Source organism: Pectinophora gossypiella, chromosome 25 (assembly GCF_024362695.1).
Source record: "Pectinophora gossypiella chromosome 25, ilPecGoss1.1, whole genome shotgun sequence".
In the NCBI taxonomy this organism is placed as follows: Eukaryota; Metazoa; Arthropoda; class Insecta; order Lepidoptera; family Gelechiidae; genus Pectinophora; species Pectinophora gossypiella.
Window position 1 is genome coordinate 3,151,902 of NC_065428.1, and position 18,103 is coordinate 3,170,004.

The 18,103-nt window shown below is 37.5% G+C and overlaps 1 protein-coding gene across 4 annotated transcripts in view; it reads right to left on the minus strand.

The window, feature by feature from the left end:
- The window catches only part of LOC126378020 (serine/threonine-protein kinase Genghis Khan), a 62,333-nt gene that overhangs the window by 19,514 nt on the left and 24,716 nt on the right, over nt 1–18,103 (minus strand). For all 4 annotated transcript variants that reach the window (XM_050026077.1, XM_050026076.1, XM_050026075.1 and 1 more), the window contains 6 exons: nt 17,573–17,686; nt 16,688–16,792; nt 13,943–14,045; nt 12,597–12,807; nt 12,091–12,209; nt 1,680–1,783 (listed from right to left, as the gene is read on the minus strand). In XM_050026077.1, coding sequence (XP_049882034.1) covers nt 1,680–1,783; nt 12,091–12,209; nt 12,597–12,807; nt 13,943–14,045; nt 16,688–16,792; nt 17,573–17,686 — 756 coding nt within the window. The remainder of the gene's footprint in view (nt 1–1,679; nt 1,784–12,090; nt 12,210–12,596; nt 12,808–13,942; nt 14,046–16,687; nt 16,793–17,572; nt 17,687–18,103) is intronic.

Here is an 18,103-nt window from a genome sequence, read left to right on the forward strand (position 1 = left end):
TCATTGGCCTTTACATCTTTATCAGATGATTAAAACAGCGTTTCTGTGGCAGCTTTTAAAATGGCTGTAAAGTCCGATGCAGGAGCGACAATAGCGGCCGCACGACTGGCCGCGCATTGACATAGTTATAATTTAATTTGGACGGATAACAAAACTTTTGCGTGTGACCTAACCTTTATTAAACTGGTTTTCCCTTCGCAAGTTAGAAGGTCAGACTTGCACTTCTGTACCAAACTGGACCTGTCAAATCTTCAGGTTAGGTAACCGACCTCGTAAAAACAGAATAACGCTATAGAGATGATAGGTAACGAATCGTTTGCTAGTTTGCTAGACCGTATGATGAAATGAGTCTGATTTAGTTTTAATGGAGGGGGTCTCAAGACAAAGGGACGAGTATTCGAACTTTTTTAAAAATTGCAAAGAAACATAACGTAAATAAATTGAAGACAAAAAAAAAAGAATAACTATCGTCCCTACACCAGAGATAGATTTATATTATTAAAATATACAATGTGTATTAGCTTTAGCATGATGTTGGATTAGTCACAATGAGGGTCTTTCCAATCCATGTTCCCCAAACACACGATAGATGGCGTTGTTCACTTTTAACTTAATAATTACCTATTTTCTCATTGCTGGGGTACATAATTATTCAAAAAAGTAATATAATGGCAGAAGCATATACAGGATGTTAGTGACATCGTAACGGTGATTGAGGCCATGATTCTGAGATGATATCAAGTGGAATTTTCCGTCGCAAAAGTATGGAATTGAAAATAATTTAAAAAAACACAAAAATTTCAGGAATATTCAGACTGAAAATTCCACTTGATATCGACTCAGAATCATGGTCTGAACCATCCCCCTCAGTATTCGTTACGGTGTCACTAACACCCATACCTACTTGTATGGCTACCGTATGTACTTGTGTGGGGTGTAAGTGACATCGTAACGAATACTGAGGGGGATGATTCAGACCATGATTCTGAGTCGATTAGATTAATATAAGTAGAATTTTTCATCGCAAAAGTATAGAATTGAAAATAATTAAAAAAAAAACTAAAAAAAACATGAATTTTGCGACGAAAAATTCCACTTGATATTAACTCAGAATCATGGTCTGAATCATCCCCCTGAGTATTCGTTACGATGTCACTAACAACCTGTATAAAAGTAATTGTTGCTTGATATTTGGATCACATTATGTATGGAATGTTGTTGCTACCTATATTGCTACTCTCTTTTGATCAGAATGATAATGGCCTTGGTGTAATAAAAAGGGTCATTATTTATACCCAAAAACAAAGATGCATATGAAAAAACTTAACAACACCATCTATCGTGTTTTTGAGGAACGCCGATTGGAAAGTCCTTTATTAATTAAAAATAAATAATACTTTATTTTTATTTTTTCTAGGTAGAAGTGAATCATGTTACTGCAAATGTAATTTTACTATTGGACTGTTAAAGATTAAAATTGCGTGTCCTCATGAACGGATTCGGAGCGTACGAAGCGCCTTGGTGGTGGTATAGTGGTGATGATGGTGGTGTAGTTGTGGTGGTGGTGTAGTGGTTTAGTATTTATTCTTGTCGACGCGACGCTCCGATCAAAAAATGGGCGCGCAGTTTTAAAGTCAAATCTCAAAATATTCTTTACAATGATTTAAACAAAAACCAACCTTAGGTTCGTTGTTCATAGGCACATTATCGTAGTGTCTCTCTGACGGCGCATCCTTCATGAATTGATCTAAGTAGCTCATCTGGGATGGTGGTCGGTCCAAAACTGAAAACATACAATAAACATATTAGCTATAGAGTATATATTTGATTGTAATTAAAACAAACGGTAAAAAAAGTTGTTGATTACGTCATTTTATTATTATTCAAGTGATATTTTAACTTGATTTAATGAATAGTATTACAATTATTTTTAGTTTTAAATTAGCTTGCAAACTACAAAAAAAACTTTCGAATTTTTTTGTAGATTTTAATAACAAAAAGGACGTAAAAATCAACAAGAAACAAAATTGTATCTTATGGTAAGACAAATAAAGGAAAAATTAAGGTGAAACATGTAAACCAAATCCCAGCCGAAACCATCACAAAACGCTAGATTACACAAAATATAAATAAAAAATTAGATAACACTATAAAAATTAGAAAGTTGCCTCAATCAAAAGTATTACCGTGAAAATCGAATACAAAATATTTAAAATTACTTATTTTTCTTCAATTGGTTATTAAATTGTTACAAATGATTACCGTAATAACACTGATTCCAGTACACACTAATTTTATTTTAAGTTATACCTATCATTTTCTTATTCCTTGTAAAGGAAAGAGACGGGTAATCAACTAGCATAAAATTTATGAAACACACGTCAATTTTAGGCGGAAATTTAAACAACCCCCTCAAAATTTTACATTGGCCAGAGACCCAACAGATTTAATTGATTCGCCAAAGTTATTCATTCAGTCACTCATTCATTTTATAATTTAGAGCTGTCAATCGTCCGTTCCATTCCTATTCGAGGGATAAGAAAATGTCAGATATAACTTAAAATAAAATTAGGAGGTGTCTACAGGAATCAGGGCCATTGATAATTCAATAAGTTTCAATAAGTCGCAGTAATACTTTCGCTCGAGACAGTACACTAAAACGCAGTACACTCTGGCAAAAAAGAGGAGAAATCAATTATTACAGTAGTTAAAGTACATTGAAAGATTCGCCATCATAGCTAACCAATGAAAATGTCTGCAAGAAATATGTATAGCTAAATATACGTAAAGTTTCTTTACAAGTTTGTATGAAGATTATTTTCTACTATTTTTTGCCTAGTACGAACAAGACCAGGGCCGCAACATGCACAAGACGTTCACATATGACGCCGTACAAACTATAGCCACAACACGAGACAACACTATATAACATAAACAAAGTGGTAGTGACATTATAACGAATACTGAGGGGCGTGATTCAGCTCATGACTCTGAGTTAATATCAAGTGGAAGTTTTCGTCGCAAAATTCATGATATTTTTTGCCTTGAATTATTTTCAATTCCACACTTTTGCAATATGTATTATATGTAATGATAAATTATAATTAAAAATATTCTCAATAACTCTAAAATTAATTGTGGCAACCTGTTATGTAGGAGTATTTGTAAATATAAACTTCTTTTTTTTTATTGAAAACAAAATAATGGTGTCCATTCTGGCAGACGAAACTAAATTTTATTTTAACCTGACGGCTTTGAAAGTAGTGCCGTCCTTTAGTTACCACGAGTGCAAGACAGAGATAAAGCTAGTTTTAGAACTGTCTGTCCAACTAAATTAAAACTTAAGTTGGTGTTTGCGAGAACCAGCACCATTATATACCTATACGGCCTTATTACAAAACGAGGACTAAAGATAAACTAGGTTTAAAATACTCATCCGTGCCACGAAAGAAGTCGACGGATTTTAATGAAACTAAACGTAAGATGATCCGTGCTTCGGAAGGCAAGTTAAATACAAACAATAATAGCACGCATAATGGGCCAGCTTAGTCTAAATGCGGAAAACAGAGCCCACTAACTAACTTGGTTAGGACATTACAGGCTGATCACCTGATTGTCCGAAAGTAAGATGATTTGTGCTTGGGAAGGTACGATAAGTCGTTGGTCCCGGTTACTACTTACTGATGTAAGTATGTAGTCGTTACATGAGCCATGTCAGGGGCCTTTGGCGGGTCAATAGTAACCCTGACACCAGGGTTGATGAGGTAGGTAATTCACCTCACAACCCACAACATAGCAGAAGAAGAATGAAACTAATTGACAAAGTCATATAGTCAGAATCTGTCACAGTAGCGCCGCGGTCGCAAGACTTCTTTCGTACCACAGGCTATTATTCTAAACCTACCTAGTTTATATTTTGTAAAAAGGCAAATAATGTTGTTTCGTGAAAGGCTTAGTGTGCATTACAAAAAATTGGAATTTTACAAACTTTATTAGTCAATCGGTACCTAAATGATACAAACAAGTGTTAAAGGAAAACCAACGCTTAGCGTTATGAGGTGTTATGGACATGACTTTGAATAGGAAAACAAAAAAGTCTAGATTATTTCTAAGGTAAACAATGTTCTCATGTGATCACCCTGTAAGGGAGATGGCGCAAAGATCCACTCACATCCATGCCACCGGAAAAGCTCAAGCAAAGCGAAGCTATTTACAGAAAAAAAACGAACGCCGTATTTTTCTTTGCCAAATCGTTCGAGTTATCACTGTTTTGGAGTTTTATTATTTAGTCCTTAACAATAAAAAATAATTTTAACAAACTTAAGTAAATAAAAATTAAGTAAAGACAATATTAAAAAACAAACTTATATCTACTAAAACTAGTCCACAAAAAACAATTCAATATTATGAAATAACAATAACAACATAACTTACAAACAAAGTTTCAACCCGTCAAAACAGTGATACATATATCATTATTCAGTTGAAATATAAATTTTCCTTCCACACTTGCTCGTATTTACAAAGTAGACAAGTCTATATATATACTAGTGATGCAACACAAGGACAGTATTAAACTTACACCTTCAAAATTAGGTAAAACGTCGTGTTTGTTGCTATAATATAGTGTTTTTTTTGACGTGGCTTATTGTAGATTTGCCGCAGATACCATTAACTACTTGGCCGGACAAATGGGGAGCGCTGAAGGCTCAATAATACAGTGACATCTGTGCGTTACAGAAGAAAAACCCAGGTAGTGGATTATTACTTATTTTACCTTTTTTTTTGGCGCAACTTATTGTAGATTTGCCGCAGATGACATTAACTACTTGGACAAATGGGGAGTGCTAAAGGCTCTCAACGTTTAAGACAACAGGCCTGAGGGTGCCCAGTTGGGCGCGAACCTCGGCTCAGGGCGTCGTCTGAGAGGAAAAATATTTGAAAGAATATTCGATAGCGATAAGCGCTGATTGAGGCAAATCGTCGACCACGCCGGCGGGGTCGGTATCGGGGCCCTGAAGTGTTTGGTGTCGCGAGCTGATTTTACCAACTACATTACAAAATTACACGTTTAAGCGCCATTGTGGAGCTAGTCCCCGAGACATTCGGATACACATTATATTTATTTGTAATAATATTTATAATTTATTTGTGTTCGAATATGTATTGAATCCGCACTGGGCCCGCGTGATGGTTTTAAGGCCCGATCTCCCTATCCATCCATAGGGAAGGCCCGTGCCCCAGCAGTGGGGACGTTAATGGGCTGATAATGATGATGTATTGAACAATTTGAAGCCTTACCCGCCCCTATGGGGATGAAGGCGTGGGGATGAATGTGAGTTAGGTATGTTTAACTCGTAAAATCATCATCTCCCTAATGTTATCCCGTTTTTCACAGAGTCCGCTTACCTAACCTGAAGATTAGTATAACAAACATACAATCAATCTCTGTAAAGTGTCCGCGGTGCTTCTTGTAACAAACGTCGGCGTGTAACGACACTGTACAACCGATATTGCAATTTATTTGAACCGCCATAAAATCTTAATTTGACGGAAAGAACTTATACTATCTGCGCTTAATTATTTTTTTGCTCTTTATTTAAGGAGCTTTATCAAATATGAAAATGTCGCTCCATTGTTTCACAAAAATATCTTACTTTAATTTATGAGCTAAACCACATCCGTAGATTTAATAAAAAAATTGGCTCGGACACTTTTAGAAAATCTCCTTAGCGAATGTGAGTCTATTTGTTTATAAGATGTCATTTCTTTTAATGAATAGATATATTATAGCAACATACAAGCCGAAAAGGACAAAAAACCAAAACGCACATAACATGGCTACGTCTAGACAAAAATATAAATATATTTAGACAACGAACCGTTTTCTTCCTTACTCCAATACGTCGACGACTTGGCCGATCCCTGCCTGGCTGCTTGCGCATAACTTACTCTTTACTTTATTGCTAGGGCAGTGAGGTCTATTTTCGATTGTAAGTTTAAGTTGTGGAATTTAATTTAAATTTTGAAAGTAGTGCCATCTCTTTTGTGCACGAAGCGTAAGAAAAGGACGGCAGTACTTTTTGAAAACAAAGGTTTTTTAGCAAACAATGAACCACTAAAAAGTTGTTAAGGTTCAGACCTGTCATTAAAAGTCAGTGAGAAAACGTATTAGGCTTATATCAGACAGGTGGCACCCCTGAAACTTTGTTGTCAACTTCTCTGGTAAGAAAGACTTCTTAGACTTGACTTTTTCGAAAGTAATAATGTCTGAACGAATCGAAACAAAAGTCAATCGAAAATAACACCCCAAAATTAAAAATAAAACAAACCAATAACAAGATATTACAACAGAACTTTAATAACTTATACACTGAGTGGTCTTACATGTACACAATGAGACATGACACGGTCACTAACAATAATAAATACATAGCTTTAAAACCTTATCGCATTAACTTATTTAACAAATTGAAACAACGTTCTCACTAAATGTCAAATATGTTAAATGTGACAGGGTTCTAAATTGAGTACTGAGTGCATATGACCGTACATAATAAACTCAAATGACTTAAGAAGTATGTTAAATATAAATAATAAAAAGAAAACATAAAATGTAAATGCAGAGTAAATGTGCCGACAGTGACTTAACTACGTAACACGAGGAGGAAATATTACAGCCCGCGAGCGAGTACTTGTCACCGCTGGAGATATGCTCACGGTTAGGGATGCCCGAATTGAATCATCTTTTAAAAGATCGATCGACCGATTTTTTGAATCCAACACAACGTGATCAGAACAAAGACCGAATCATAATTAAAACACGTAATACCGGGTTCTTTCCGCGTTATTATCAGGGATATTATAACGGCCTCCGTGATCCAGTGGTTTGAGCGTACGGCTTACGATCCGGAGGTCCCGGGTGCAAACCCCGGTGGGGGCATATCACGAAAATCACTTTGTGATTCCTAGTTTGTTTAGGACATTATAGGCTGATCACCTGATTGTCCGAAAGTAACATGATCCGTGCTTCGGAAGGCACGTTTACTGATGCAAGTTAGTAGTCGTTACATGAGCCATGTCCGGGGCCTTTGGCGGTTCAATAGTAACCCTGACACCAGGGTTGATGGGGTTGGTAATCCACCTCACAACTAACACGATCTTCTTCTTTGCGAGTCGATGGCGATCGATACATTGGATCGCCATCGTGGTGAAAGGATCGGCCAGTCTGCGTTACCGACTAAACCGTCCGCAGACTGTTACCAGGGTGCGCCGGGCGCGCGAAAACTTCAATGCGCCGCTCGGGGAGGCTCACACGATAGAAGAAGATCAGGGATATGAGACTCCCGATATTTCAACACTGTTGCAAGTCCCATGATCACGGGACGAATCGTCGTCTTCCTGATAATAACGCGGTAAGAACCCGGTATGTGTTTTAAAACCTCAAACAATGGATAAAGATCGTATCGCCTGGAAGATCGTATGAAAAAATCGATTATGATTAAATTACATACAGGGTGTTAGTGACATCGTAACGAATACTGAGGGGGATGAGCACACCATGATTCTGAGTTAATATTAAGTGTAATTTTCCGCCTTTATTCTTTTCGATTAGTTTTATAACATAACGATATACGATCTCCCTAGATCGTATGAGACCGATTCAATTCAATACGATTTAGATTGTGCCTCGATTCACGGGATTACGATGCAATAGAATCCGAAAAATCTGTTCAATGAAAAATTACGGGCATCCCTACTCACGACTAGGGAATGCCATCTCGCGAGATCTCGTTTAATTTTTCGGGATCAATCCCGAAGCATAATATGACAAAATCCCATTCGAGATTGACGGGATTGGACGATATCTCCTTATACTTATTGTTTTGATTATGCTGATTTTCAAAGAAAACTTAATTATTTACTTAGTAATGTTGAAGAATAAAGGTTTTTCTTTCCTTTTTTTATTTTATTAATCTCACTATCACAAACAGGCCGTTTTCATTATTTTCATATTTTTTCATGAACTAGACGAGATCCCGAAAATTTCGAAAATCCCGAAAATTTCTAATTAGCGATCTCGAGTCGGGATTGCATTCCCTACTGACGACATGACCTGCGAGGGAGACAACACTGATTGGCGGATTGTGTCAACGTGACATGAGTGTCCACCAATCAGACAATCACGCCACATCCTCGCCCCTAAAACACCCCAGCCGGTGACAACTTGCGCGCGAACTATAGCCGACATTTTTTGTGTATACTTGTTTGCTTTTAAAAGGACTTTGTCTATCATTATTAAAAAAAAATACAAATATGCACCTTCTGTGTAAACTCGTTACATCGCCGACACTTTCTTAACCTCTTTAAGAGGCAGAATGTTGTCTAGAGCAAACCTATTTGATTAAAAAAAATAATGTTCTGATGTTTAAAATTCGGTTTTCCGAATTCCAGTTATTGCTTTTTTTGATGTGGCCTTTTTAACCCCCCAGTACTCTGAACTGAACTAATGAACCAAAGTAATAAGGGTAACATTCCTAATATACTAAAGAATTGAATTCTCTTCCTGCATCATTGTTCCCCGATACTTATAATTTGAGGATTTTCAAGGCAAGAGTAAATAGGTACTAGAGCTTGCGTGCTTAGACCATCTTAGACCACATCGCTGCTTTATACCAGGCAAGATCGTGGTCAAACGCACTCAAATCATTTAATAAAAAAAAACACTCGTAATAGACAAAGCCCTTTGTTACCATAATAAAAATAAATGAAGAAAATACTGAGATTCTACTCGGCGAACTCAAACTTAAAATTATAATAATAAATAAATCCCGCATTGTGCTAAATTAAAATAAAATTTCAATGTACAGAATGTCCCGTGTGAATACTAAAGTATTATTAATTTTTACGCAATAATTCATCTCACCCCCCTAGCATTATCCCGTTTTTCACGGGGTCCGCTTGCCTAACCTGAAGATTTAACAGGTCCGGTTTTTTACAGAAGCGACTGCCCATCTGACCTTCCAACCCGCGACGGGAAAACCAGCCCAATACAGGTTAGGTCACATACCTCCGAAAATGCATTTCTCGGGAATGGGGGTTTCCTCACGATGTTTTCCTTCACAGCTGAGCACGTGATAATTATTTATGATCTAAACATGAATTCGAAAACAAATTCGAAAATCATTGGTTTAGGCTAGATTTTAACTTGCGACCTCAAAGTGTCTCGGCTCAAAGCGGCTCTCGCAATAATTACATTTCTTTAAACAAAAACTTGTACGAAGAAAGACCTTATTCTGATCTTATTCTTATTTGATCTTATTTCTTTAATAGTTTTTGTATTTTTTAAATAAATTAAACTGCGTAACATAAATAGACTGAGATATACGTCCCGCTACTGAGGCTCATTCAACCGGAGGGGGTATGGAGCATACACCACCACGCTGCTCTAGTGCCGGTTCCATAAATATATGGAATAAGTCATTTTTTAATTAAAAAATGAAACGATAATGCGTGCCTTAAAATAATGCATTAGTTTGGAATTAAACATTTTTGTTAGACCAAAAATTATCCAAATAAAATCGTGGCACTTAGTTATCTTTTGATAATTTGTTTTTTTTTTTTTTAGGTTTTGGCTTCGGGCAAGCGCGCGCGCCACTGATTAAGATAGGAAAATGAATAGTAAGATATATTCCTTATTATTACTTCATCATCTCCCTAGCGTTTAACCTATTTATATTGCGAAAACCCTGAGGGTATTGAGTATTAACAGGTCCGGTTTTTAACCTGAGAGTGAGAGTATTGACATGTCCGGTTTTTCTACAGAAGCGACAGGTCATATGTAACCATTACGTACTTCCTTTTGTAATTTTCTTTTTTTTTTGGGACTACTGTACATTGATACAATCAGATCTTGTATATGACAAATTCGCATGACTGAGGCACAAAAATAACAAAAAATATAAATATTCAAATTTCAAATAAAAATCTTTGGTAAAATCATGTAGATTCGGACTAGACTAACAATTTCAAGACTAGAATAGTTTAACGACACACCTTTGGTGTTCTCAAAAACATCGTCAAGAGCTAAAACGGCTTAATACTAAAACTAAAACACGGCTAGAATTTTGAGCTAAATTTTCGAAATACTTAGGCGTGACTTGTAAAGTAAAAATCGCAAGCAAACGCATACACACTCTTTGTACATAAAGGATGTAAAAAGTATTTTTTTAACTTTAAAGCACACTACTGACTTACTTCCGAGTATAAACTGGCGATAATTTTCATCTAAAAATTGGACCAAGTTTTAGAATGTTTTTATTCGAATAGCAATGATATACCACCAAACTATGCTTTGGCATCGACATCAATCAATTAATTTAAAAAAATAAAACGGTAGTCAAAAGAGTACCTATACTTTAAGTCATAATTCATAAATATAAACTGCTACAAATCATCTTCTTTTTCTATCGCCAACTTTTCCAGCCAGTTCACACTCCATTGAGACTGTCAGTCGTATATTTGATGATATACAAGTATGGCAACACCCCACAAACATGACGTCACGCCTATAACGAAAGGTATATAAGGCCTCAGCCACGAACGAACTGCCGTTAAAAAAGAAAAAGCACAACGCGGGAAAAGGTTAAAACATTTAAAAAGAATAAAAAATACAAAATGGCCGCGTCACACGCAACCACGAAAGGTTAAAAAAAATTGAATTAAATGCCACAAATAATACATATTCGTTTCACATCAACAATAAACAAATAGATGTGGAGAACAAATACCATTTTCCAAATGGTTACAATTTAGAACGATTGGAATTTCGAAATCACAGTTCCAATTACAATTTCACATGGTTTCCACAATAACAGTCCATAGCGCGTTGAGTCCGGTTTTCGTTGATTGAGTCCGGTTTTTTGGGGATTATTTCCGTTTTTTCCGTCGCGGTCGACGTTGGACTTTGTGGTGGGAGCCCAAGATTCACCGATACAAAGGGCGTTGGACGTTTGTGACGCAATAGCGACGTCATCGAACGTGTGACGTTTTGTGAATTGGATGGGATAGTGCGGTAACATGTAACGAAAACAAAAAGAAAAGGTGCACTAAATAAACATATTTATATTTTGTTTTGTGTGCTGAAAAGTTATAAATAGTACATAGATTAGATAAAACATTTACCGCCTTACGAAAACAAATAAATAAGCTGTGAACACGTGTGTTGTAAGCATTTGACAGCCAAACAAAATTTAATCCAATTATCAAATAATACGATGGAACTTTGCTTGGATGACAAATACTTACCTATACACACATTCCCTGCTTGGTTATTTTCTTATTGGTACGGCGGTAATTTTTAAACTATCACCATAGAATAGATAAATAAATAAATATTACGTAGAAAAATTCTATTGACAGAAAATACTATAAACGTTTGAATACATACATACATTCGGTGAAAAGTGAGGCGGATATAACTATTTTATTACTTGTAATTAGTCTTAAATTAAATATGGTATAAATAATTATTATATACGTATTGTGTGCATGGATAGAATCGAGTAAGATTGAAAAGCAATAGAGAAATTTAATACACCCAGACTTCTTCCAAAATAATAATGGTTAGAAAAAAAAATGCGTAAAATATTTTGCCCATTAAAACAGAACAGCGAAATGTCAACTCGAATTATTTGAATTTAATTTATTATCGTTCTGTGCCCTTCCAGTCGGCTTCGGCCTCCTACAACCTTTACCACTCGTTTCTGTCATCCACTACTCTACCCCATGTTATACTGACGACTTGCCCTATATCGTCTTCCCATCTTTTATGCGGTCTCCCTCAAAAGTGACTCGCAAAATTACAATTTCTAAATTCATATTAGGAAGACTTTATTCAACCCTTACCCCCTCCCCCCCTCGCCAACCCCCCTTACCCTTGGCCGTATTTGACTATTCAAAAATCAGCCCTTAAACGTATTGAAAAAAGTAAAAGATAAGTGTAAGGTACACGTGCACGTATATGCGTATACGTGCGAGTCTGTGTACGTACAAGGGGCGTACGATGTACGGTATACGGTGTATACTCACAGGAGTGGTGCGTGTGGTGCGGCGTGTCGAGCTTGGCCTGCATGTCGCGGATGTGCTGCTCCTTGCGCTTCATGTCGTGCGCCAGCGCATCCAGCCGCGCGCGGGTCTCCAGCAGCTCTCTGCATGTACAATCACATAGTCTTACTTGTATATCTTTCGACGCTGTCACAGTCTATGTGACAAAGACAAATCAGTCAAATAAGATATTTTTTACGAAACGCCAAACAATTTTTTACCTGGATTGAAAATTATTAATATTTCTAATAAAGCGTCCGAACTGTGTTGTAAATACGTATACATTAAGTTATGTAGATAGTATAAGTTCATTCCCTCAAATTACGATGTTATGACTGTTCAAATAAAGTCCAATATTGGTTGTGCGTTGTCGTTACACGCCGTCGCTTGTGACAAAATGCGCCGCGGACGCTTTTTAACAGAGATCGGTTTTCTATTTGTTATACGAGGTATATGAAACATATTCATTTATTTAAAGTCCCAACTGTTACCTTTGGCTAGCCAACAGCTCGGCCCTTGTGCGACTCAGCTCCTCTCCTACTGCTTGCTTGGCTTGTATCTCGGAGTGCAGCGACGACTGTAGGGTGAGTATCTCCATCTTGTCCAACTTCTGTGAGCGTCGGTTCCTCCAGCCGCCCGTGCCGGGGGCCGCGGCGCCCGCCGGGGGAGACGAGGGCGGAGCGCCCGAGCGGGATGCGCTTGCTAACAGGAGAACATTACTATCATTAATATTTCTACGTTCTGCGTTCATTAATATGTTCTGCGGCGGCAAAAGTCACCCTGTTCCGTGCTTATTGCACTTCATTCTACACATGCAGCCTGTGGGTAAGTTATACTCAGAAACAGTGGTCTACGCTACGTGTACAATATAACAATGCCTGCCCCGGTTCTGTAGCGCGTCAGGGATGTTTGCGGAAGCTCGGGTAGATGGCTTTTACGCTATTATGCGCAAGCGCGGCACGTCTCTGGTACGCCGGCTCCGGGCCAGCTCCAACTCCATCTTGAGCATGATCGCGAGCCGGTTCGACTGCCCCTACGTCATCCACGCATGTATGGCCCACGCGCCGAAATGTATATATGACCCATTTAAATAACTAACTAAACTAAAAGAGTAAGTCTAGGAAATTACTAACCATTGTATGTTAATTTTAAGGCAATTTAATTATTTAATTATAATTTATTAAATGTATTGAATTGTATGGGCCTGGTTGCCTGAATAAAGAATTTGAATTATTATTATTATTAATAATATTCATAATTTATTTAGTCTTGCGATGGATGCACTTCTGAGTAGCTCAATTGGGAATATAATCGTGAGCGTGTGTTATGTTTTATTGATTGAAAAGGCAACAAAGCCCAGTCATAACATAGTCTTGTGTATTATAACCTGCAGTGCAAAAACACAAATATCGACAATCATACAAAAAGATCTCCCCTTATCACAAGAAAGCTGAAAATCTTAATATGATCGGCTATTTATCAATAAAATACTTTTGTATATTATTATTACGAAAAGTAACGATAAAATTGCAGCCTATCACATAAAATATACATTGCCGGTAAAGTTGCCGGTTGCTCGCCCGAATAATGTCTTACTAACACTAGTTTATAAGTCGTTTGTCTACTAACAATTATATGGACTTTGTCCGAAATAAACGATTTTTACTTTTTTTAAAGTGGTTATGAAATTTGAGAAGCAGTAGAGCTATCGTAGTTATCTGCTTGCAGGAGTAGTAGTAAAAGAGAGTGGGGTCGAGCCGGCGACAGCGGTTCTCATACAAAATGCGCGTTAGGGCCTTTTCAACCTCTATTCTTCTATTCCGTGGACACCACTCACCATGTTTCAAGTACTCCAGCTCTTCAGTCATCTTGGTGGCCAAAGCTTGCAGGTAGCCGCGCGCTTCCTTCTCATCGGCCACCCACCGGATAATGTCTGCTATCTGTAATACAAGTATAAAAGAAAATATTCAATAAAACATTTATTATATTTACCGTTTCATCGCGTTTATTATTCACTTTTTTTATTAAAGAACACAATAATGATAAAAGGAGGTTGCGTTTGTGAAAACAACATACTAATAACATAAATATTGCTACTTAGCAATAAGGCCGCCTATTGTACTAATTCTATTTCTCTTTTGTTTTGTATTTTGTTTTTTTTTCCTGTTTGTGCAATAAAGTATTTGTTATGTTATGTTATGTTATGTTATGTTATGTTATGTTATGTTAGTGCTAGGCGCACGGCCCCATCGACACTTCCTTTCAAGACATTTATTTAACGTGGGTAGATTGATGAAAAGAACATAACAGTCAACTACACTATTGTATCTCACCGAATTAAAGGGTCATTACCGAATTATAGGACGACTTCCGTGGTCCAGTGGTTGAGCGTTGGGCTCACGATCCGGAGGTCCCGGATTCGAATCCCGGTGGGGACATATTATCACAAAAATCACATTGTGATCCCTAGTTTGGTTAGGACATTACAGGCTGATCACCAAATTGTCCAAAAAGTAAGATGATCCGTGCTTCGGAAGGCACGTTAAGCCGTTGGTCCTACTTACTGATGTAAGTAAGTAGTCGTTACATGAGCCATGTCAGGGGCCTTTGGCGACTCAATAATAACCCTGACACCAAGGTTGATGGGGTTGGTAATTCACCTCACAACCCACACGATAGAAGGTAGGGTCTTCATCCAGGATTTGTGTCTGGTTAATGGCAATAGACTCGCCTCCTAATACATGGTACTTAAACATAGCTAGCGAAGAGTAGGTGTACTATGTACCTCTGCCTACTCCTTTGGGGATTCAGGCGTGATGCTATGTTATGTTAGTAATAAAGTCATCACCACTTCCCTAGCGTCATCCTATTTTTCACAGGGTCTACTTACAACTTGAAAATTTGACAGGTACGGTTTTTTACAGAAGCGCCTGTCTGACCTTCCAACCCGCGAAGAGAAATCCTGCCCAATACAGGTTAGGTCACATACCTCCGAAATGCATTTCTCGGGAACGTGGGTTTCCTCACGACGATGAGTACGTGATAATCATTTATGATCCAAATAAGATAGAAAAACGATTTTGAAAATCATAGGTTTAGGCCCGTGATTAGAACCTGCTAGATTTGATCCTGCGACCTTACGGTGAGAGTTAAGCGTTATGTTTAACTTCGTAACATATATAAAGTTAGGTCACGTACCTCCGAAACGCATTTCTTAGGTGTGTGGATTTCCTCACGACGTTTACCTTCACCACTGAGCACGTGATAGTAATTTATGATCCAAACACGAAGTCCAAAACAAATTCGAAAATCATTGGTTTAGGCCCGTGCTGCGATTCAAACCTGCGACCTCAGTTACGAGTCAAGCTTTCTTCCAACCGAGCTACCACGGCTCTTACCGAATTATACGAGTATTTTAAGAAAAATAAAAAGTGTATCTCTAAAGCAAACCATAAAACGGACGACACAATTGTTACTGTGTTATCTCTCTCTCTCTATACATTTCTTTATCGCTTACGGTAAGTTTTAATTACGAAACTAATGAGCTAGTGAACGGTTAACATTGACAGATAACAAACATGTTTCATCACTATAATAAGGATAAAATCTGCCTATTTCTCCCATCAGGGGGGTTAAAATGGCCACATCGAAGCAATTCATCTAAAAAGCAATATTGCAATTTGACATTTGCGCATATAAAAGTCAGTGCGCAATGCAATCAACTGTCTTCTTAGATAAATTGCTTCGATGTGGCCATTTTAACCCCCCAGGTGTCGCTACTGCTAAGTGTTCTATTTTGACACTTACCCTTGGTGCTAATTCCTGTACACACCATCTAATTTTATTTAAAGTTATACCTGACATTTTCTTATTCACTGAAAAATAAAAGGACGGAAAATCGACAAGCGTAAAATTATATGGAACACACGTCAATTTTAGGCACAAATTTAAATAACCCTCTCAAAATTTTACATAGGCCAACAACCCGATAAAATTAAGATGACATAACACGTCATACGGTTTGCATATTAGCGAGATGGCTTTTTAATTCGCCCGGATTATTCATTCATGCATATTATTTTATAAGAAACTGACAAGTATACATAAAAAACATAACATAAACAGCCTATATACGTCCCACTGCTGGGCCTCCCGTCAATCAACCGGAGGGGGTATGGACCGCCACGCTGCTCCACTGCGGGTTGGTGGAGGTGTTTTTACGGCTAATAGCCCTAGCCTAGTGTTTAGAGCGTTAGGCTCACGATCTTGAGGTCTAGGTTCGATTCCCGATGGGGACATTGTCGAAATAATTTTGTGAGACTGTGCCTTGTTTGGCAAAGACTCTACAGGCTTGAATCACCTGACTGTCAGAAAAAAAATCATTCCGTGCTTCGGAGGGCACGTTAACCCGCTGGACAAATATACCTAAAAGTAAAATTAGGAGGTGCCTGCAGGAATCAGGGCCATTGGCGACTCAATTACGTGGTAGGTATTCACTGTAAGGCGTAGACATGTCTCTATCGCACGAGGCTGTACTCTTATCTGCCTGTCACTTTATTTTACTTTTCTCTCTCTATCTTACCTGGCTCTCCCAGTGCTGCATGGTCTCCTTCTTAGCTCGAAGTTCTTCTAATTCCAATTCCATCTGTCTACGTTCCGCCTGCCATCTTCGGCCGTTCTCTGCCATCTGTCGATCAAAATGTTGTGTTGTAATGTATTTGGTACATAGTTCAATATATGTTTATGTACAGCTCGCCATACAGAGCGTGCACGAACTCAGATTGAACACAGGTGGGTCTAGATATAAACACTTAAATTCTCACAAATAATACAGAGAAATAGAGAGAGGTTTTTTTTTTTGGTAAACATTCAATGTTCTTTATTTGCATACTATAATAGTATACAAGTTCACAAGTACAATGGTGTACAATCATGAGCAATATTGTGTACCCACTTTAGAACCCTGTCGCACTATCATATTTGACATTTAATGAGACTTGACTGAGGTTTAATTTGTCAAAAATTTTAATGTGACATGGTTTTCTGATTACTAAATAAAGACAGATCTAAAACTAACGAAAAAGCTTTTCATTTTTCTATTTAACTTATTTATGAATTTTAATCAAGAAAAACGTAAAAGTCCGACATTTTATCACGTTTCTCTTCATAGAAAAACGCACCGTGTGTTTTTTCATACAAGTTCCATAGTAATATCGTGTTTTCACGTTTAGTAAAAAGAAACTAGCCTATTCTGTAACAATGAGTACGACGTTTTATTGATGACGTCACAGGACAGTATTCCCATACAGACTCCGAAGAAAACTTTCGTTTTTTTCCTTTCCTTTTTGTAAAAAGTATCTCATGAATAGGTTGTTGTTGGTTGTGGTAGGTTGTTGTGTGGTGGTGTAGTAGTCTATTACTATTTTACATTTGGCACCCTCAAACGGTGGCTACAAAGAGTACTGACCGCGTCGAGGTCTTTGGCAAGTTTCCTGTTCTCGTTGATCAGCATCTGTTTATCCTCGCTGTCGCTCAGCTGCTCCATGCGACGGCTCTCCAGCTTCTCCTTCGATGTTTGCAGCTGAGGACAAACGGACAAACTGTATTATTCATGTTATAAGAAGACCAGGTATGCTCAATCCTATGACAAGCTGCCATTGCTAGCGATTTAATGACGTACCTACTGAATAAAGATATAGAATTTGAATTATGTAATAGACATCCTAGCATGGAAAGGATTAAGTGCCTTCTACAACGCAGCTCTTTCCCTCGTAAAGTGAACCACGACTCCCTCATTGGGATCATGGTATAAGAAAACTAGATATGCTCAATACTATGACAAGCCGCCATTGCTAGCTCTTTGATGATGTGCTACCATTAAATTGGTATCTCCAACATTCCAAAGACGTAAATTTTATTATTGAAAATTAAGTGAATTACTGACTAATGTATTTAATTACTATTACTTGTCACATATATAAAAGTCATTAAAACTATT